The sequence below is a fragment of the Equus caballus genome, chromosome 10 (genome assembly GCF_041296265.1).
Source record: "Equus caballus isolate H_3958 breed thoroughbred chromosome 10, TB-T2T, whole genome shotgun sequence".
Classification (NCBI taxonomy): domain Eukaryota; kingdom Metazoa; phylum Chordata; class Mammalia; order Perissodactyla; family Equidae; genus Equus; species Equus caballus.
Window position 1 is genome coordinate 57,453,348 of NC_091693.1, and position 21,972 is coordinate 57,475,319.

The 21,972-nt window shown below is 48.5% G+C and overlaps 1 protein-coding gene across 1 annotated transcript; it reads left to right on the forward strand.

Moving 5' to 3' along the window:
- The first annotated feature begins 14,765 nt into the window (after nucleotides 1-14,765).
- POU3F2 (POU class 3 homeobox 2) lies at nucleotides 14,766-21,746 on the forward strand. Its single transcript, XM_023650839.2, has one exon. The coding sequence runs from the start codon at nucleotides 14,961-14,963 to the stop codon at nucleotides 16,290-16,292; it is 1,332 nt and encodes a 443-aa protein (XP_023506607.1). The 5' UTR covers nucleotides 14,766-14,960; the 3' UTR covers nucleotides 16,293-21,746.
- The last annotated feature ends 226 nt before the right edge of the window (nucleotides 21,747-21,972 follow it).

Consider the following 21,972-nt stretch of genomic DNA (forward strand, 5'->3'; position numbering starts at 1 on the left):
TAAAGGGATCTAGGAATCAATGCCACTATTCCATCTGGTGACCCACTAGCATAAGTTTTGCTTTCCATCCCCACAAGTGTGTGCTCTGCTGGTTCACAGGTCTTAGTTTCCACAGGAGGAATGCTTATACCAGTGGACATAACAAATGTTCCATTGAACTGAAAGTTGACACTGCCACTTGTCCATTTTGGTTTCCTCAAGCCCCTGAGACAATAGTCAAAGAAGGGGATCACTCTAATGACGAGGATGACTGATCCTGACTAACACAAAGAAATTGGGCTGTTGCTATATAACACAAGTAGTGAAAACAAGGGACTCATTGGATGCCTTCTAGAACTTCCATTTCCAAGAGTAAAAGTTAACGGGAAACTACAGTAATTAAAAAAAAAGGCCGAAGCACTGATAGCTAAAACCTTTCATAAATGGAAGTATGGGTCCTTTAGCCAGGTAAAGAGCTAGCTGAAGTGTAGGCTGAAAGCCAAAGCAACATGGAGTGGGTAGCGGAAAAAGAAAGTTACAACTATCGACTATGGCCTTGTGACTAAAAGCATGGGCAGTAGCAGCTATACATATTCTCTTCCTTACTTATTATGTATATTTCAATTTGTCATCTCTATTATTTTATATAAGGAGTGTTGGTGTCAGTTAAATTTACAATTTAGTGTTTAGGTAACTGAAATACAGAAATAACTAGTTGTCCATTCATGGAAACAATACCTGTTGGAAAAATGAGGTCTTCTGAGGGGTTGTGGGGGACGTGAGAGTCTGAGCGCATCTTGTGAAGGATAGCAACAACTTACTAGGCAAATGTGTAACGTTGCTCTTGCATGAGAGTTGTCATATGTATAGAAGCATATTATTATGCTATTGTCCTTTAACTCCAAACTTCCCCTTCTGGATCTTCCTTTGTAAAACTAGGGCTGCGATTCTTCAGATTACTCTGTCAGCTGGATCCTTATTAAATTCTGTCAACACGGGATCCTAGAAGGACACTGGAAGGCAGGGAGAAGGCAGAGGGACTTGTCCTTTTAAGTTGCTTGTTCTTCCTGTCAGTGTCACCCAAGCAAAGGTAACTTCACCCTGGCAGCAGCACTGCGTTTCAACCTCCAACTTTTTCTGGCACCCTCAGAAGCAGCCTCATCTGTCCTTGCCCCCTCAGAAGCACCAGCTACAGCTGCCAATGTCCCCTGAGGTTTGAGTCTCAACTCTTTGAGACTATTCCTCTTACCTCAAAGTATTAGTACCAGCTGAGTAGCGCTCCCTCTTCAGAGGTCTGAGTCCCAGCTTCTCTGGGCTCCTCCTCCACACTTTAAAGTTTTAATTGACTCGATCTTTGATATTTGGTCCCCCAGCCCTACTGTTGCTGCAATTATCACCCCTATTTTTCATTAGTCTTTACTTTTTGCATTTCTGGCTCTCCTACACCTGTGTAATCAACTCCTTATGTTAAATTCTCTGTTTAAATATCTCGTGTGCTTTCTTTTTTACCTACTGGAACTTCACTGATACACACACAATGGAGAACTATACAGCAGTTAGAAGCAACAGATTTGATGTACACACGGCAACATAAAGAGATGTTACGTACATAGTACTGAGTGAGAAAGCAAGAAACAGAACAAGATATTAACACGTCATTTACATAAATTAAAAATAATTCCTTCAGAAAAACAATTTTCAAGAATACGTACAAACATATTAGAAAGGTGGCCTACGACAGAGACAGGAATCAGAGCGAGATGTGGGGCTGAAGGAGAAGGAAGGAAGAAAGATGCGAGAAAGGCTTTGCATGAACCAATGATGCTAACGTGCCATGAACTGAGAGGTATGATTAACTCGACCCTCTGCCTTTAAGCGTATGGGAACCACAGAAGAGTCATGGCTGTTTCAAACTCAAGCAATAGAAACTCAAACTAATTTCAGGGGGAAAAAAGAGTGATTTCTTAGCTTACACAACAAAAAAATCCAAGAGTAGACATTAGGCACAGATGAATCCAAGGGCTTGATTATTTCATCTTAATGTTATTTGTCTTTTGCTTTTCTCTGTATTGGTTTCTCTCAAGCATGTTCTCTCCATAACAGAGCTCCTAGAAGATGAAGGCATATACCTTAGTATATAAGCTTAGTATATATAAGCTTAACTTCTTTTTCCTTCCTCATCATGCAAGCCAAAATTATGACACTAATGTTCATTGGCCCTGATTGGCCTGCTCAGGTCATGTGTACCTCCTGAATCAATCACTATGGGGAGGAAATTCTTCCGTTGGCCAATCATAGGTCATTCTCCCCAGATAGTGGGGTCAGTCCCATGAAACTTGTTACTAGAAGAAGTAAACTCTTCAATACAACACCAATCCCATTAAAATATTTCCAACACCGCTGTTTTTCCAGTAGAAATTTCGTATCTGGGTAGATCACAGAGGTAAAGCTGGTCTTTAAAGAGAGGACAAAGAACGTGACTCATGGCCATGTGGCTATATTTTAGGAATGCTGCAAATTCCTCTTGCCTAAAATATCTTCCCCATCTGCCAGCCACAATCTTAAATTCCAACTCCTCTACTGGGATTCATTGTTTTGGGCCTATAACATGGACTCTTCTTCGAGCTGCTTTAGAAAAACGTGTGAATGCCTCTATTAGCTTTTAACACCTTTGAATTGATTACCTTATCAGATTGATAACGACAGGGAAGGCAACAGTGAGGAGTCTCTCAGAGGAAAGAGTCTAAATGGGTTAAAATGGCACAAAGAGCAGGCCTGGAACTGTGTGGCCAGGGTGAGAGGGAAGAGCACAGAGAAGGGTAGAGGGTGATAGGACACTCAAGACACAACCTGTCTGTTCACAATTTCTCTTGGTAACAACACTACCCATAATACCACTTAATTACATCTTAGAACGAGCTTCCTATGAGAGGATATTTGGGAATCTAGTCTCTTCCCCTAACAAGACGAGTTCTATGTTGGAGACCCGGCTATAGAACAGTATCCATCCTGGGTCTGCAGGCAAACGGGAGATTGTTTAAATAAAAGATGGTCACTAGGAAGGACCTCAGACTCTAAGAACTCTCTTGAAACATTTCTAGCTTCTAATAGTTAAGCAAAGATGTCCCTAGGACCCTTGTTGATCTTTTCTATTGACATGAGAGTGCCAATGTCTAAATGACTTTCTTTCCAGCTAATGCAGTAACAAAGATAGAGCCATACCCCAAAAGTTAACTTCCCATGTGATTTGGGACAAAATATTGTCTGTCCTTATAGTGCCCAATTTTGAACTCCTTATTTGAACTCCCCATCTGCCTAAATGGAAATATAACAATAAAATTCTTCCCAAAAGTTTAGTAAGTATGTGGAAAGAAAGAAGGAGAGAAAGGAACTCAATCTCTTAGCCTTGGTTATCTATGGGAAGAGAAATGTGATAGAAGTGAAGGTAGTAAAAAAGAAATAAACCTTTTTATTCTGTATATTTTATTATTGCTTGACTTTTCTTTACAGTAATCATGTATTCATGAATCCTTTTAGTAATTTAGTAAAATCTGCACTTAATGGATTCTACTAAGTCACATTTGTTCTCACATTTGGGATTAAATTTAAGGGAAACAGGGCCAGCTCTGTGGCCTAGACAAATGCTGACCACATAGAGAAAAAGCGTATCCTATAAATGTCGCTGCAGCCTGAACTAAGCTTAAGAATAATGCTCCAATGATGTAAAACCAAGCTGCATAAAAATGCAAAATACTCCAGTTCTTTGTTGCATCTACTTTTTTCTTTTTTCCAAAAGAATGAACTACTGCTGTTGTTGAGAGTGTCGTAAGGATACAGGTCGTTATGGGGCTCCCCTGGATGGGTTTCAGTTGGTAATAAACGGTTTTCTGCGAGGTTTGAGTTAAAGCTCTTATGTAAATAGAGAGAGGTTTACATAATGCTCTTTAAACTAAAACTTTGAAGACAATCTGCAGTAGGCATATGAAATCTGTCTGTGCTGCAAATGGCACTGGAAACCTAACAGGAAGCCATCCAAAACGGGGTTTAAGAAAACAGGAAGAATAAACACCCACAGAACAAGCTTCTGATCAATCATTTAACCAAACCTCAACCACGACCAAACAGAGAATGCGTAAGAGGTGTGTCTTGGGCTTAGAGTAACGCTACTAAACCAATTTCTGTTTCAGCAGCGCTCATGACTATCGTTCATTGTAAATTTCTACGTAAAATTCTCCAGAGGCTGGAGCCATGCCTTCGGCCGTTTCCCTCTCTATGAGGTTAGACAGTGCATCATCTCACGGAAGAGGCTAAACTAGTATTGATTTTCCAATTTCTAAAAGGAGTAACCATTTCGAGCAAAGTCACGCCGGGGGAGAAGGGGGAATCCGCGTAAAGGAGAAACACGCTGCCGACCGAGAGCGCTCCGCAGAGGGCATGAGGCGGGAGAGCGGCGGCTTCTCCCGGCCCAAGTAGCGGGGCTGCGAAGTTCCTGCCACGACAGCTGCGACATTCTAATTCGGTAGACCTGCCAGGAGAGATGTTCCTCTGCCAAGAGAGAGAGTTCTGTATTTTTCAGGAAGGCGGGAGGACCATCTTCCATCGGTTTTCACTCCCACTTCACCTTTATTACCCCCATCCTTACCCACTTCCTTCTGAACCCCTTCAGCAAGCAGCAGGGAGGGAGCGAGGGAGGGAGAGCGCGTGCCGGGTTTCAAACATCGCCAAACTTTCCAGATGCCCCCATCCGTCCCCCGACTCCGTGGAGGCGCGTCTCCGGGCCTGGGAGCCCAGCCCCGCCTCCTCACCCCACAATCCCGGGGCCCCACACTCCGCGCGGAACTCAGGCGGCAATTTGCCAGCCCCAGACAAGGGGTGGGCTAACTTTTAGGTCCATTCCAACCGCGAGATTGGATTTCCCCGGGGGCGCGGAGTTCGCTAGGTTACTGCCAAGTCTGAGCGTGCGCTGGACAGCGCGCGGGCCGGCGGCACCCGCCCTCGCCGCGGGCGGACAGCGGGAAGGCCGGGCAGGCGGGCGGCCGGAGGGAGCCGCCCCGCTGGAGCCTCGGAAAGCATCCCCCGGCCCAGGCCTGCCGGGCGCGCCCCTCCCAGCCTCTCCCCTCTCCCCTCCCCCCTTCCCCAGGTTCCCAACGGCCCGGCGGGCAGGGGATCCCGCAGGCAGAGCCCCTCCTCTGCCTCATCTGCTAACTTTCCTAACGCCCCCTTCCCCCGCCGCGTCCCAGACTATTTACGACCGCGTAGACTCGCGCTCAAGCACTCCTGCCCTTTTCCCCAGAAGCCTGAAAGTGGCTGAATGGACACACTGACACGTGAAAACTCTATTCGGAGTGACTTAGAATCCGCCGCCTTGAGGTTTTAATCTTGCTGGGCTCGTACCGCCCGGTGCTCCGGGCAGCTGTCCCAAAGGTCCCGCTATTCTTTACCATCCCTAGGGCAGGTGAGGCTGAGGAGGAAGGGGGTAGGAGGAAACGTGAGAGGTCCGGGGCCACACGGAAAATCCAAGAGAAAACTCCAAATCCTAAACCCAGGAATGTAAGTCCTTGTGCGTGGTTTCCAAACCAAATGCACATGGCAGCCTTCTTCGGAGCCCTGGGACCCCCAGGTCGCGTCTTAGGAACAGACAGAACGGACGCTCTACCACCGACCATCTGTCCTGGGATCGGAGAGTACTATTCGCCCTAATCCTGCCCTTTCCTTGTCCCTCTTCATCAACAACAGGTTTTCAAATACGGGAGACCCCCCCACACACACACACGCGGCCCACTCCCCACCCTGTGGCCGACGCCCGCCACGTGTTCGCCCCAGACAGGGTCGGACCGAGGCCGAAGCGGCCTCCCTGGCATGGGCGCCTGTGGCCAGTGTGGTGTGAGATTTCAAAATGTCAGCGCTCTGCCGGGGAGATGGCAGACAAACCTCTTCTAAACCTCTTCATGAAGGAAATGAGTGCCGATGTCCTGGCCTTTGGTTGTCCTTCTTCTAAGAAAACCTGTTTTTCTTTTCCACATACAACGTTGAGGATCACTTGCATCCTTGACTTTCTAGTTTAGACGTTTCTGCTCTCAAAGAGTTCTCGTGGTGCGTTTTGGCTGGACTTCCCTGCTTTCCACGTCCACGCAGGCTTCCTACCGCCTAGTTTTCCTGGCCTGGGACGCTGACTGGTGGCCCAGCCTTCTTAGGGCAGCTGCAACGCGTCTCTCTGATGCCCCAGGTCTACTTGGGTTCCGCCCACCAAGCTCCCTGCTCTCCAGCTACCACTGTCTGTACAGGTGAAGAATGAGCTTAATTCTCTATAATATGACCTCCAACCTGAGGGCTCTTCCTGATGAAGCCAATGGAAGAAGGAAAGGAAAGCAGTGGAGATGGTAGCTGGACACCCCAGATTCTGACCTCAGAGAAGGGAACCCCTCAGCTATTGCTTCTCCCCACCTTGCACTGTATTCCTGAAACCTGGAAATGAAAATGGAAATTGTTTGATGTATGAGGAGATGTTATCTAATTAGGGCGTAAGAAATTTAATCTTTCCAGCATGCAGGTCATATAATTAATGTTAATTTAACGCTCAAATTCTCAGTCATTAATTTTTATTCTCTTAAATGCAGTTTGGCAGGGGCCCTTGCTCCATGGCAATGCATTTTATTGGATGTGAGAACACACTTGGTCTTAGGAGTGACTCACACAGACCTTCCTATCCCAATAACAAGATCACATCATTGTGCATTGTTAAGCCACATAATTGAGCGGTCCATAGTTTGCATATCAGACTATTAAAATAATGTGTTTTGCTTTTCTCTGAACACGTATTGTTCAAGCCTCTGCGAATATGTGGCGATTCTGATAATTATCACCAAATTACTGCAAATGTTCTCTTCATTAACATGATTTCTTTCAAGCATTTTTAAAAATGTGAATATTATTATGAATTAAGGAACTTCTTACAAAGTTGTGTGAACTTTTTTTTTTTTTAAAGGGATTTGTCACTGGGAAGAAAGGAATATATTTTAAATGGAGGAGAGAGACAAATGCTTTTAAATATGCCTTTCAAATACTTTCCTCCAGTCAAATAAAAGTTTTCCCCGTAGTTTTTCACGCAGCTTCTAGGCCAGAGACTGACACACACAGAAGACAGGTAGAGAGAGAGAGAGAAAGAGAGAGGGAGAGAGAGAATTTAAAAGTCACAGGAGAGTAAAAGAGAATTAATTTTTAAAAAGTCCCTATTATCCAGTCTCATTCTGGTGTAGATAACTTTTCCCCCAAAATCCTAACTTTTTACCTGACGGGGAGTCAACTAATATTCCCCCTTTTAAAAGTACCAACTCAAAATTTTCTAAAGCTACCAGCTCACCATTTAGTTAAATATTGCCGTTTCCCCCTAGCTATTCTAAGCTACGCGGTTGGAGAAATTATAAGTCATAAAGAGCCTTTATGGTAACCTTCTCTTCACACAGTTTCCAAAGTTGAATAGCAAGTCATTAAAAAAAAAAGTACTGCAAAATAAGAGTCTCTTTTAAATGTGAGAAATTTGCTTCTACACTCCTTTTTAGCAAAATTTCTTTTGAGTGATTTTTAAACTCCTAACAAACAGGTCATTCTGCCTCTCCTACGCTATCTCCTTCCCCGTGCAGCGTCGGGCGCCGCGCGCAGGTCGCTCTCCTCCGACGGCGTTTCCAATGCCGAAACGCTGCCATCAGCCCCGGCGAAGAGGGGGTTTCACCCACCGGGAAAGTCTCACGAGTTGGAGCAAGTTGTGAGATTTTTTGTTTTTTCCCCTAAATAAAATACGGCAGGCAAAGAGTGGGCCGGGAGAGAGCGAGGAGGGAGAGTCGGTGGTGGCTGGTGCATTCCTCCCGCCCCGGCAGTAACCTGCTGGGCCGATCACTGCGGGGCTGGGCACCCCCTCCCCTTGCTCCGTGCCCGGATCCTCTGGGCCCCTTTCCTCGAGCCCTTAGTCAACTCTCCGGGGAAGGGGTGCCAGGCCCCGAGCGGCACTTTTATTTTGGCTGAGAGGAAGGAACGCTGCTCCCAGGCCCAAGGGAGGCGAACTGAGCCCTTCTGTTTGGATTTCCCTCCTCGCTATAGCAACCAGCAGCATCCGGACAAAAATGCGCCCTCCCTGGACAATGGCCCGGCCTCCTGCTTCTCGCCTTCGTCTTCCTCCCCCGGATGGCAGCCAGGACCTGCCTAGGAGCTCAGTGGCTCGGTGGCAGGGAACGCCCCCACCCCCACCCCGCTCTGATCCCCAGCAGTCCCTCCGGAGGTCAGGCTAGGGCGCGGGGACGCCTCAGCCCCTTCTCCCTATGGGCGCTGATCCCCCACGCAGGCCGAGGCCCGGCCACACCACCTCCCGGCGGAGCTCGGGGGCTCTGGCAGCCGAGTTCCCCGAGAGATTGTGTGGATGATTGGATGGCCCTGAGTAGAACAAACTCCAGCTTTTTTCAGGGTTAAAAAAAAATTAGTAATATAATGCGCAAAACAGACTACTCTCTTCCCTCCCCCTTCTCCCCCCCAACACACACTCACAATCACTTAAATATAAGCATCCTAAACCACTGTCCTAGGCGTGATCTCTGACTTTCTTTCACTCTCCCAAGGTTAATTAAGTTCCCTTCCACGAACTGAGCTCCGTGCCTATTCATTATTCTCTCCCTCTGACCTAGGGCGTTAATATGATCAGGCCTGTGACTCGGCCGTGTCCTGTTTTTCCATTTTGCATTTAATGCTGGGACCCAGCTGCCCTAGGTTACCATCGAAAACTCGCAGGACAGACAAGAGGAGCGAGCTGGTCTCATTGCTCCAACCTGCCTAAGGCTTCCTCTTTCTGCGTCTTCTTCCCTACAGTGTCAGCCTCTACACCCCCAGGACCCACATTCTGGAAACCTGTCTTTAAAAAAAATAGTCATCTCTAACTTTATTAAGTCCAAAGGTGCCTGGAATGATAGTTCTGGAACTCAGAGACCCAGCAGAAGGTCCCGGCACACAGCTAGTATCGGTGTGGTTAACTGCTCTCAAGAAAAAACTTTGCTCCGGTGGACCACTCCTCCCCTGCCGGGTCCCACCCCCCGGTCACTAACAACACATTTGTTAAGTGCACTCGTACATTCACTTTAGAAGGGATTTGCATTCATGCTCTGTGTAGTCAGAATAAGAAAACTGAAGTCCAACCTCAACCAAAGGCATCTTTGTTTCCCCCAGCGATGGATACCCAGCCCTAGCTCTCGGACACGGAGGCATCAGTGCCAAGTACGCCCTTCCCCCGCGCCCGTGCGCAGGTGTGTGCCGTGCTCTCGCCCCTTGCCTTGCGCTTCTCTGATTGCTCCAGAGGAAAAGGGAGGGAAGGGACTGCCGCAAGGGCTTCATCTCAGTGCATCTCCAAATGTTTTAGAGCTAAGGAGGTTTCTGTTGAAATCACTTTAATTTATCAAAGTGTTGTCATTCTGTCCTGGTGGCCAGCCATCCACCCCACCTGCTTTAAGGGGGGGCGGGGGGAGGCAGGTGGGGGGCTGACGTTTGGAAACACCTTCAGGCTCCATTGTTAGGAGTCATTTCACTGTTAGTCCTTTGAAAACGAAACTTCAGGAGGGAAACTAGGAGCCACCAATCGCCTAGTGTTCTGTTCCTGATGTTTCAATATAAACAAGCTGTATTAACTCCAAATAGAATTTATCTTGTACACTGATGGAATGTGTCCTTTATGCTTTCTCCCCCATAAGGCCTCATATTCACCACTCAAAATTTAGCAGGTTTCCTTTGATAAATTACTCAAAGTAATCCCTGAAACAGCTAGACTGCCTGGGTGATATGGTTTTAGAAGTTTTCAAGCAGTGCCTGTCTATAAAATATTCACTTGTGGACTACAAAGGGGGGATCACTTTTAATGACGAGATTCAGAACTGGAAGAAAAAGGGAAAGAGATTAATATCCATGAATTCAAATAATTCCATTTCAAATACTGAACTTAGAACAGTACATCTCACTGGTTTACCCAGTAGTGAAGATAAAATAGAATTGTCTGTACGTGAGGCGTGGACAAACGCGGAGTTGCCAAGCATATGAAGAATGGAAGTTTCAACTTTCAGAAAACTTTTCCTTCCTCAAGACCGTTTATGACATGGAGACAGATGCACATTTAGAAACTTGTAAAATGTATATATAGATGGTAACTGATATAGATCTATATGGGATTTTTTAAATTCAGGAGACAATATGCTCCTACATAATTAAAGATGTTAATTTCTGTCCTTTTTTTAAAGGTAAATGTTTATTGTGCCTCTCACAAGAACTGGCAACTTGGAAATGCATTTTGCATGCTTCTTATGAACGCATCTCCAAGTCTGCAGTTCTTGGAGCCTTAAGGAGGTTTTCATTAAAGCAGCCAGCTGCGTCTTTGTGTGGATTGGCTGTTTAAAGCTGCCGCTCGGAAGTGGGAGCCTCAGTTTTGACATTCTGTAGGCCCTTAGCAAAAATGTTCCATTCAAATGTGAGGGAGCGCTCCACCAAATCAAACAGCTTCTGGGGGCTAGCAGGAGAGCGGAAAGCAGGGGAATGAATGACCCGGGACAAGGCAGAAGGAGGAGAGGAGAAAGAGAAGGGACTCAAACAATCCTCCAGGTAGTACACTAAAAGGGAAACACCATAGGCAGTTTTACCCAAGTTTCAACCAGTTGCCACCTCCTAAGAAAATGTCCTTTGTTTCCTGATTTCTATTACCATAGGACTATCTAAATAAGAAATAAATTAAGACCTATCAAATGAATACCATCTCGCCTCTATTTTAACAACTGTGTCCTTTTGGCAATGAATAGGAGTGATTATGGTGGTTTTTCTGCCAAGTCCTGATATATAGAAATAAATAAATGATATTTTATATACAGTGTGAGTGTGTTTACTAGATGAAACCATTAATAAATTATAGTTGAAGTTCGAGTGCTCGGGTTGGTATCATTACTGTTACCCAGGTGAAGACTTTGGGGGCCTTGAGTCAAGATGCTGGGGGACTACGGAGACCCAGGCCCGGCTCACTCTTTCGAGAAGTGTGAGAGTGTGGGGATAAATATAGGTCTTGGGGGTTTAGCTATTGAGTTATTTCCTCTCCTTGCAGAGCACCGGGCAGCAGGGTGTCCGCACCGCTTCTTCACACCCGTCCAGGTCAGGATACTAACTGAGTAGAGCCCTTCCTCGGGACGTAGGAGAAGGGGATGGGCTGGCGCCCTTGTCAGGATCTCCTCTCAGGGTGCCTGGAGCCTGCCCTCGCGGAAGGGGCCCCAGGGACCAAGCAACCCGCCCCCGAGGCAGCGAGGCCCGCACGAACCGCCTGCTCAGCCATTGTCCTAGCGAGTGATCTCGGGGAGCTGTGCTGGAGTGAGGGAGATATCAAGACACCTTGTCAGTTCAAAGCATTTTAGGGTCGTTTGAAATCCTCTCCACGTCAACGTAAGCAGTCTCTGTATTTGAACAGCTGCTTTGAACAGTGAAAGGGAATGAGCTGAATCAAAACCTGGAGATGTCTCCTCGAGACACCGTCAACCTGCTTTTATGCGGGTGGAGAAAGACAGGCAGACAGGCGGACTCTGCCATGGTGGGGTCAGCCGCAAAGAAAGGCGCCCTCGACAGGGGGAGGAGGAGAGGGAAGACGAAGAGGTCCCCATCTGGAGCTAAAACCTCCGAGGTTCCAGGAGCCCCAGGGAGGCGCCGCGCCGGGAGGCAGACAGGAAGCCGAGGCTACTCAGGACCCGGCGTTCGCGCCAGCCGGGCCTCTGGCGACAGGCGGGGAAGCAGGGGTGGCGCGGGAGGAGGTGGTACCCAGAACCACTGTGCGCGCCCAGCCCTGCCCGCCCGGTGATTGGCCCTACTCCGGGGGTGGGGGTGGGGTGAGGAGGCGAGGCCCAGGGATATTGCTTTGTGTACCCCCGGGGGGGGTTATTGGGTGATTAATCCAGTAGAACTACCCGCGTTTACCCTGCTGAGAGCGTTTCCGCTCGCTCGCCAGCCAGCGGTATGAGGCGGGGTGAGGGGTGGACTGGGGACCCAGGACTTCAACGTGGGATGGATCTCAGAGCAGTAATCGCCAGTGAAGTCCCATTGCAGACAGGAAGTTTTGCTGTACAAGTGCAGCCTATTCTTGCCGACCCCCAGCGCCCTACGTCCGGGGTGAGGGGAGGAGGCAGAAGGAGAGGAAAGTGGGGGGACTTTTAAACTGACTCTGAACCTGGCCTCCTTGGTTCCCTCAGTGATGCATCTGGAAAGCTTTTTCTTCCCTCGAGTGTATCACCCCACGGGCTGCAAAGGGCCTTGTCCCTTGAGAAATGTGAAATCAAATCCAGAGAAAAGCAGACACCTGCCCCGGAAGGGGCGGGCGAGGGGGGGCGCGGTGGGGAGTTGGCTGCAGGGAGATGCTGAGTATCCGGACGCGGCGGCGGGATTCTTCCATCTGTGGGAGCTCTGAGTTCTCCGAGGGGTGGGGGACTGGACGGGACGCGGCTGGCGATCGGCCTGTGCGCTCCCAAGGCCCCAGGAGAGCCGCGCGCCCAGCGCGGGGGACTCGAGGCAGCTGTGGGGAGGAGGCGGTCCTGCCCGCCGCCCGGCCCTTTAGTTCTCAGTCCGGGAGCTGCGGACGCCGGCCGCCGAGTCTGCGCGCTCAGAGGCTCGGACTTTTTCATTTTTTCCTAGCGGGGCAAAGTTACGGGATCCCTAGCAGCCCCCAGGCGCGCGTCCGGTGTGGCTCCGCGCTTGCGCTGGGACCGAGCGACGCGCGATGTGTGTCCTCGCCTCGCCGCGCGGGTGCGCGCGTGGGAGATGCAGGTCCGTCCTGCTGGCGGCCTGTGGGCTCGCCCCTCCCTTAACCGTTTCTCTCTCTCCCACATACACGCTCATAAACACAGGGCACGTGGAAATTCTCAGCCAAAGCGCCTTGCCCGGGCGGGTGCTCAACGTGGTGATTTATAAACAGCTCAGCCACTCCCCAAAGAGCTCCGCTCCTCGTTAGTCATGATGAATTTTCTGGCCCGCTCCACTTTACTGTCTAGATTAAGATGCTTGGAGTCCCCAAAGAGCTCCCCTTGAGCGTTGATTTGGTTTCCCTCACAAACCCACGACCGCCCGCAGGTCCAGCGCTAAGGCTACACCGCACGGGGCCAAGGGTGAGAGGTGGGGATGCGATTCACGTTCCCTGAGGTCTTTTTTCTCTTCCCGGCAGCAACTTTTGTTTCGCTTCTTGGTATCGACGCTGTGCACTTGGCCCGCTCCAGCCAGCCGGGGTGCGCCCGAGTGTCTCCTACTCGGCTCGCGGGCTCCGAAACCGGCGGCAGGCACCTGCTCATTGCGGTTTGGGCACTGACGGTGCGCCGCGCTAGCGCTCTCAGAGCGGCTCCGCCAGGGCACCGTCCCGCAATCCTGCTCTGGAGTTCGTGGCTGAAGCGAGGCAGGGAGCTTCGCTAGCGAGCTCCTGAGAGCTGAGTTAGACCAACCCCGTCCGCTGGCGCTCGCCGAAGTTACCGATTAGGAAGGCTCCCCTAGAATCAGCCCATTTTCCTTCACATACTCTTCCTCCTTTTCGAAGCAGCTAACGGAAAAAGTTGCATCGAGAAAAGCGCCAGAAGCGCGGGGAAGCGCGCACGCAGCCCCAGCCACTGGGCTTCCCGGAGCGGCCCTTGGTGCCTCCACCCACCCGGAGGCCCAGCAGCCCTTGCTGGAACTCCTGCAGCCTCGCACAAGGCAAAGGTCGGCCCGCGCAGGCTCCTAGTCTTCTAAACCAAAAACTGTGTGCGCGCCCCAGTGTGTGAATCTCACAGAGACTTTTAGAGTTTTGTTTTGTTTTCAGTCCAGACCGCGGCGCGGTCAGGGCAGGCAACTCTGCGTCTTAACAGGAGTCTCTCACAAGCCGATGCGCGGGCTGAGACTGCCTCTCGTGGGGTCCTGTCGCCCAGGGGCTGGGAGGCAACTGGGCCTAGAACCTAAAAGGAAGAGAGCCTGCGCTAGCGGGGGAGAGGAGGGGACGAAGAGGACCTTTATTCGGGGCAAAAGCGTCGCACACCCTGGAGCAAGAAGCACAAGGGCATTGAAATTCTAACCGTGGGGGAAAAGGAGACTTCAAAAGGGGACAAGTCTGGCTTCTGGCTCTAGGTTTAAGAGATGTGTGTGTGTGTGTGTCCCCCAAGGTGAAAAAAAATCGGGCTCCCACTGGCTCGGTGCGACTCAGCCTTTCTCTTCCTCCCTCCTTCTTCACCCCCTCCCCCAGCCCTACGGGGAAGAGGTGGACCGACGACCCACCCCCTTCACCCCCCGCCACCCAAGTCTTCCAAGTGGCTGTGGTCGCAAAAGCGTCGGGGCCACCCCCCACCCCTCCCGGGTTTGTTTGCACGGGAGACAGATGGGGGGCGGGGCCCATCTGAGAGGGGCGGAGGAGGCCGGGGGCGGGGGAAAAGGGGAGGTGAGAACTAAGAGAATCTGAATCGGGTGGCGAGGGGGGACCGGAGGAGGGCTAAAAGGACTCCGTGTCCGGGGGGAGGAGGAGGGGGCAGCTCTGCGCCAATCAGTGGCGCCGGCCTGGGAGGTTGCTAGTGGTATCCACGTAAATCAAAGGGCGCGGAGCCAATGGGAGGGGGCGGAGGGGGCGGGGCCCAGGCGCGTGCCGCTGCGAGCCGGCGCTGCCAAGAGAGCGGGAGAGAGCTGGAGAGAGCAGGGAGAGGGGGGAGCGCGGAGCTAGTCAGAGAGTGAGCGAGAGCAAGAAGGAGGGAGAGGAGGAGAAAGAGAGCGAGGGCGGGCGGGCGGGCGGGAGGCGGCGGCGGCGGCAGCAGCAGTAATAGCAGGAGCAGCAACAGAAGGCGTCGGAGCGGGCGTCGGAGCTGCCCGCTGGGGGAGAGAGAGAGGAGAGAGAAAGAGAGCGAGCGGGGAGAGGAGCCCGAGGCGAAAAAGTAACTGTCAAATGCGCGGCTCCTTTAACCGGAGCGCTCAGTCCGGCTCTGAGAGTCATGGCGACCGCAGCGTCTAACCACTACAGCCTGCTCACCTCCAGCGCCTCCATCGTGCACGCCGAGCCGCCGGGCGGCATGCAGCAGGGCGCGGGTGGCTACCGCGAGGCGCAGAGCCTGGTGCAGGGCGACTACGGCGCGCTGCAGAGCAACGGGCACCCGCTCAGCCACGCTCACCAGTGGATCACCGCGCTGTCCCACGGCGGCGGCGGCGGGGGTGGTGGCGGCGGCGGCGGGGGCGGGGGAGGCGGCGGGGGCGGCGGCGACGGCTCCCCGTGGTCCACCAGCCCGTTGGGCCAGCCGGACATCAAGCCCTCCGTGGTGGTACAGCAGGGCGGCCGCGGCGACGAGCTGCACGGGCCAGGCGCCCTGCAGCAGCAGCACCAGCAGCAGCAACAGCAGCAGCAGCAGCAGCAACAGCAGCAGCAACAGCAGCAGCAACAGCAGCGGCCGCCGCATCTGGTGCACCACGCCGCCAACCACCACCCGGGGCCCGGGGCATGGCGGAGCGCGGCGGCTGCAGCGCACCTCCCGCCCTCCATGGGAGCGTCCAACGGCGGCTTGCTCTACTCGCAGCCCAGCTTCACGGTGAACGGCATGCTGGGCGCCGGCGGGCAGCCGGCCGGGCTGCACCACCACGGCCTGCGGGACGCGCACGACGAACCGCACCACGCGGACCACCACCCGCACCCGCACTCGCATCCACACCCGCAGCCGCCGCCGCCGCCGCCCCCGCAAGGCCCGCCGGGCCACCCCGGCGCGCACCACGACCCGCACTCGGACGAGGACACGCCGACCTCGGATGACCTGGAGCAGTTCGCCAAGCAGTTCAAGCAGCGGCGGATCAAACTGGGATTTACCCAAGCGGACGTGGGGCTGGCTCTGGGCACCCTGTACGGCAACGTGTTCTCGCAGACCACCATCTGCAGGTTTGAGGCCCTGCAGCTGAGCTTCAAGAACATGTGCAAGCTGAAGCCTTTGTTGAACAAGTGGTTGGAGGAGGCGGACTCGTCCTCGGGCAGCCCCACGAGCATAGACAAGATCGCGGCGCAGGGGCGCAAGAGGAAAAAGAGGACCTCCATCGAGGTGAGCGTCAAGGGGGCTCTGGAGAGCCATTTCCTCAAATGCCCCAAGCCCTCGGCCCAGGAGATCACTTCCCTCGCGGACAGCTTACAGCTGGAGAAGGAGGTGGTGAGAGTTTGGTTTTGTAACAGGAGACAGAAAGAGAAAAGGATGACCCCTCCCGGAGGGACTCTGCCGGGCGCCGAGGATGTGTACGGGGGGAGTAGGGACACGCCACCTCACCACGGGGTGCAGACGCCCGTCCAGTGAACTCGAGCAGGGGGAGGGGCAGAGCGCGGGGCTCCCCCTCCCCTTCGGTCCACGGCCCTTTCCCGGCCCCCTTGTTCCCTCTCTAACTTCTGATTGTTCTTTTATTTTTAATTATTATTTCCCCGTCCCTTACAAAGAAAAAAATTAAGGAAAGCAACTAAGGCACTGGACTATCCTTTAAACGGTAGCAGGTGTAATGATATGTTTTGACCTTTACAGGCTAGTAACCAGGCAATGAAGTGGATTGTCTCACAGAGAGCGTGAGGAGAGAGTGTGTGATAGAGAGAGAAAGAGAGATGGCAAGCACTGAGTTAAATACCTGGCAAAACTAAACAAATTACCAAAAAGAAAGAAAAAGTCCACCAAACCTTGATAAACACCAAACACAGCTTCCTGATGCTCCGAGTTGGCACTTGCTGCTGTGTTTGTTTAATGTGGACCCCCATCAGGAAAAAGGAAAAAATACACACGTTCCTTGATGTAGGCAAAATTTAACCACGTCAGTTTGCACTGCAAGAAAATCGAAGTTTACAGGAACAAATTCGTGAACGTATTTTTCTTTCTCCCACCGTTCATTTTGAAATTGCCGGGGTTTGTTTTGTTTTATTCAGCGGAGAGAGTTGAAGCCAGCTCTTGGCCACTCTCCATTTCTAACGTTCTTGTGTTGTCCCTTGTTCTTCTTGCTGTTTGTGAACTTTGGTTACCTTCAGATCCCCCCCCCCCTCCTTTACATGGGTGTAACGTTTATTTGCCCCTTTTACCAAAGCAAAACGATTGGCTTCAAACAAAATAAATAATTCTCTGCTTTCAGGAAATGTGCATGGTCCACCCGCTTTATCCAAGGCAAGAATCCAGTACGGAGTACAAAAAGGAGAGTGAAGCATTGGTTTTTGTTACCGGCCACAAAGTAAACTTCATTTTCAGGCAGTGTTTCTGGGGGAGGTGTGAAGGGGAGAAAAAGAAAAATCGATAGTGAGTGACTGATTGCTTCATTTCATCAGGCGGGCCCATTGTGAGAGAGCTCAGAGGAAATGTGGAGGTTAAATATATTTCCAGAGTTGTCCAACAGAAAGAAAGTGGCACTTCGGAGAGAACTAGGGAAATATACATCTTCAGACACCCCTATATAGTTCTCTGCCTTCAGTTTTAATAACTTAATTATGAGGAATTATTTGTGCTGACAACAGCAGTTAAACTTTGTTCCTCTAATAGCTTTTTTTTTTTTCAACATAAAGAAAATAATCTGGGAACTTAATGGTGTATGCAAAGACTGTGTTTCTTAGCACACAAATACGCACATGCATACAGAGAATATCTCCACTCTACACTGGTTTTGTCTTCACTAGCTCATTTGTTTATCAAATCGTATTTAAGGTCCCACACCCTCTTCTCCTGTAATTTATTGCAGAAAATACTGGTTTGACTTGGACAGCTTTTCCCCCCTCTTTCAGTAAGGAAGCCAAATGCAGTGGGAAAAAATGCTATTTTCAATCCTTCCTTTTGTTAATAGTTTTGCTAATAGTTTTAAGTGTGTCTTTTTACCTTATCTTGATGGAAAATGGTTAACTCCCATAACAAAAGACTCGACCGAGAGAGTAGGTGAAAAAACTTGTAACTGTATTGAAAAGAAATACCATTAAGCTGTGATCAGTTAAAATATTAAAAAGTAATCAGCACAAACGGGCGCTAAAAGGGAAAACACTTTTTATTAATCTTAAAAGTTTAGGGCTTTTTTTTCTGGTTAGGTATTAGGCAAATTTTTATTTTAAAAGATTAAATTCTCAATGCCATAAAATTATGGTTCCGAATCAGATTAGCATTGCACTCAGTAGTTAAGGTTTTAGGAAATATGCTTTATATTGTCTTTTCAAACACCTGTGATTGTTTCATTTTCAATGTTTTTGCAAGATAAATGATGACTTATAATGGGCATATTTATTTGCCTGTATTTCATTTCCCCCAATGAATGTCACAAGGAGATGGGCATGGAGCTGCTTTCGGTGCATCACGCTGCTTCTTCCTGAGGTATGGGGACTGGCCTTTAGTGGAGCAATCCAGAGCAGGGCAAATAGCCAATGGTGGAGGAAATGAATTTTCAGATTCTTATTACCGAGTGGGTAAGGTCAGAAGCTGGAGTTCAGGGGATGTGTCTAAAGCTTCTCTAACTCTCATAGGTTTACTAAGTTACCACTGAACCTTACCACTATGTATATATGTTTAATATTTGTCTTTTGAAATGCAGAAATAGTTTAAATGTTTCTTTGTCTATTTTTCTTTTTTTTTAATGCTACCCAGGGAAATATTTTCATATCATTTTTAAGTGGCCTGCCTCAATGTATATTTATTTCTTTTAAAGCAAAAAGGTTCTGGAAACTGTTTTTCTGTAGCTTTAAGTGAGTAGGTGAGCAAAATCTATATGGGATGTAATTTTTTTGTTCAGTCTCTTTAAAAATACTTTGTTTTGGTACATTTGGTTGTGCTTGTGGGGAAAATAAAAACGCAGAGATCCTTATATATTTATGTTAAAGTAATATTTTATTATCTACATAAAACAGAAATGCACAATACCTTCATAGTTTGTTCTAATTATTGAAATATCTTTATTTTATTTTTAAAGATAGTGCCAAGTTTTAAGGGGGGGAAAAGCCCTAGACCTTATACTGACTGAGTGGAGTTCTGTGTGAAACACTTCCCTTCCTTTATACTTCATAAAGTTTTGGAATAAATTTTATGCATATACTGCCAGGTTTCATGTTTATAACTTTCAGGGTCTTTTTTTTTTTTTTAAGAGAGGCTACTGTTCTGATTCACTTTTCTTGCAAAAGCTATCAGTCCCAAACCTTTCAGTCTCCACGCCTGTAGCAGTGAATTGAAATGACCATTGGGTTTGAGCTTCAATTTGTTTGTCATTTCATGGTCTGACAAAGAGACGTTTGTCCCCTTTAAATTTATGCAGACATCCCTGTATCTTCTTTCCAGGTTAGCTTTACCTTCTCTGGTTGCGCTTTTTTGGAAGGCATCAATGGAACAAGACGGACTTTAATCTCTACCCACATGTCCTCACATAATGTGGGATCTACAGAAGAGCAAGGCTTAGTTAAGAGGACTATTCTTTTTAATAAAAATTAACAAATATCTTTCAACAAAGAATAACTGACAATAGGCAATATGTGTGTTTACCAAGTGATTAGAGATAGGCCCTATATATTATTCCTGTTAGGTTTACAGAAAAAGATGGATTTTGCCATGGTTTATTCAACAGTGTCTATTTCTCTTCAGGCAAGTAAACAGGCTCTAAAACAAGGAAAGAAAAAAAGAAAAGAATGTATGGGAGAGACTCAAGACCGTGATGCCAATAACAGACCGTTTCAGATAGTTTTAGATGGAACATTACACTTACAAAATCAGTTTTAAGGTTAGTGAGAAATCCAAGCAGTATTGGGTTAGTTTACAAGTTTCCTGGTGTATTTAAAGTCCTCCTTGGAACGCTGGTTTAAGTATAAATGTCCATTTTGAGAGGTAGTTTCTGGGCTTATTATATCTGATCATCTTTTCTAACTCCTAGTCAATATTACACAGGTCCCAAACAGATTCAGCCAAATGATCTTATCAATAGTCTGAAGGAGAAGTGACAGAAAGAAGAAGTGTTCTGTGACCACAGATTCGCTGATGGGTAAAATGTTTAAGTTGGATATAGATTTGAGTTCTGGGTCAATATCCTCCTCCATTGTAGGCAGAAAACAAGCAGCATCTGCCCTCTGCAGGGCATTTTAGTGGACCTTGAGAAGGCGTTTTTTGTTCTTACCCACAGGGGCTACTGACTAGAAACCATCACGTGTTAAACGGACACGCCATGGTTTTGACCCATGCTTGCCATTCAGATTCTAAAGCTACTTGGGCAGTTTTGATGCTGGTTTGGGGAATCAGTACATGCTAAGGGGAAAAAGCTCCATCACTGCCACTGGAAGAAATTTCTGGGGCAGTCATCCCTAAGATGTTGGCTAGCCACAACGACAAACCTTTCTTTTCCCTAAAGACAACAATGCGGAATACGGCCATGCTGAAAGAGCTCCTGTGTTTCCTCAAAATATGTCACTTTTAAAGTTTATAATGTAGGATGGGAGAGAAAGGATCATGTGGGAGAGTTATATGAGGGTCAGATGGAGGGGATGGCCACAAATATTGTTCTTGGCACTTCTCAACATCCTCGGTTCCCACGAAGTTACCTCCTATATATTTCCGATGTAGCAACAAAGGCACTCTGCCTCTTCTCCTCGTGCTCCTACCAGTGGAAACCATATACTGGTTGGACAAATTTTCTGGTGAAATGGCTTTAATAAAGGCACTCATCTTTCTAGCTTCTTATTTCTCCAAAAGCAACTAATAAAGAGATGCAATAGCAACAATGGGGGGGAAATGGCATGTGAGTGCATTGGTACCTGCGCCTGTTTGTCTATACGCTGCATTCATTTGCCTTGCTACAGAAGCAGGTTGGGTAGTGCTGGATGAGAGAAGTTCTCTTTTTATCACTGGTCTCTGTGATTTGTCTTTGTTGATTTTTCCATCAGTTTATAGAACTCTGTTCTAGATTCCATTGCAGTCCTAGACAGGTTAAAGAATGAGGTAAAGAATGGAGCTTGTACAGAAAAAGAAAGAGGGATGGTGAGGTGAGGGTCAAAGGTAAAGATGTTTCTTGGGGTCTGCTTGTATATTTCAGTGAGGCAAACAGGACAGTGTTTATTTAAAATGAAAGGAAAAAATGAATCTTGAAGTACTATGAATGGATCTTGACAATATAACTAAATGAGATGTACAGCTAAATTTTATACATTTTCCCTATTTAGGAAAGTTTACTTTTTCAAGGATACACAATCTCTTAACAGGGGGCAGCTAGTGGCAGGAGAGACCCATGGATCCTGGTACATATTCCCACCACTTGATTCAGAGTGAGAAATAATACAAAAGTGGCAGAGGTTTGCCACTCAGCTAGCAAACCATGGAATAAACTTGCGCACCTCTGTAGGACTTGGGCTAGAGTTATTTCAATGCCCCCTATCTAGAGATGGGTATGGGAGCACCAGAAAATGGCTTTTTAGTTTTCTTTAAGGCTTTGCTAGATTATGGAGATAAAGAAACAACCAGAATATTTCACATTGTTCACATTGTATTTGGTGGGAAGCTAGGAAATTTGTTTCCTCCTTTTTTTTTCCTAAGAAAAAAAGTTCATTAACTTTATCCTGTAGTACTTTCCCATTACCTAAATAACAACTCTGCTTGGCTTGGCTGTTAGAGATTTTAGAAACAATATCAGACTCCATCGAAACAACCCTGGCCTCCCTTATTGTTCCTAGAATTCTGGTTGTTGATTACATTAAGATGTATTTCTTTTTTAAAAAAAAATGTCTGAAATGTTATTTAATACACCAGTAAAAGTGCATCTATATCTTAAGTTTATTCCTTCCACGTCTTTCTGAGTTTTTATAGCTCTTTGTCTGGGGTTGGGGGGAAACTTCCATAGGCGGTTCGCGCGTGAAGAGTCTGAGTCTGGAGTGGTCTGTAGCTGGCGGCAAACAGCTCTCTGCTCTCAGATTGGGGAGCTGTCATCCAGAAAAAAGAGGGAAATAAATGCCCCACAAAGACTCACTTGTCACTAATTTTAGAAAGACAGGGGAGCATTAGG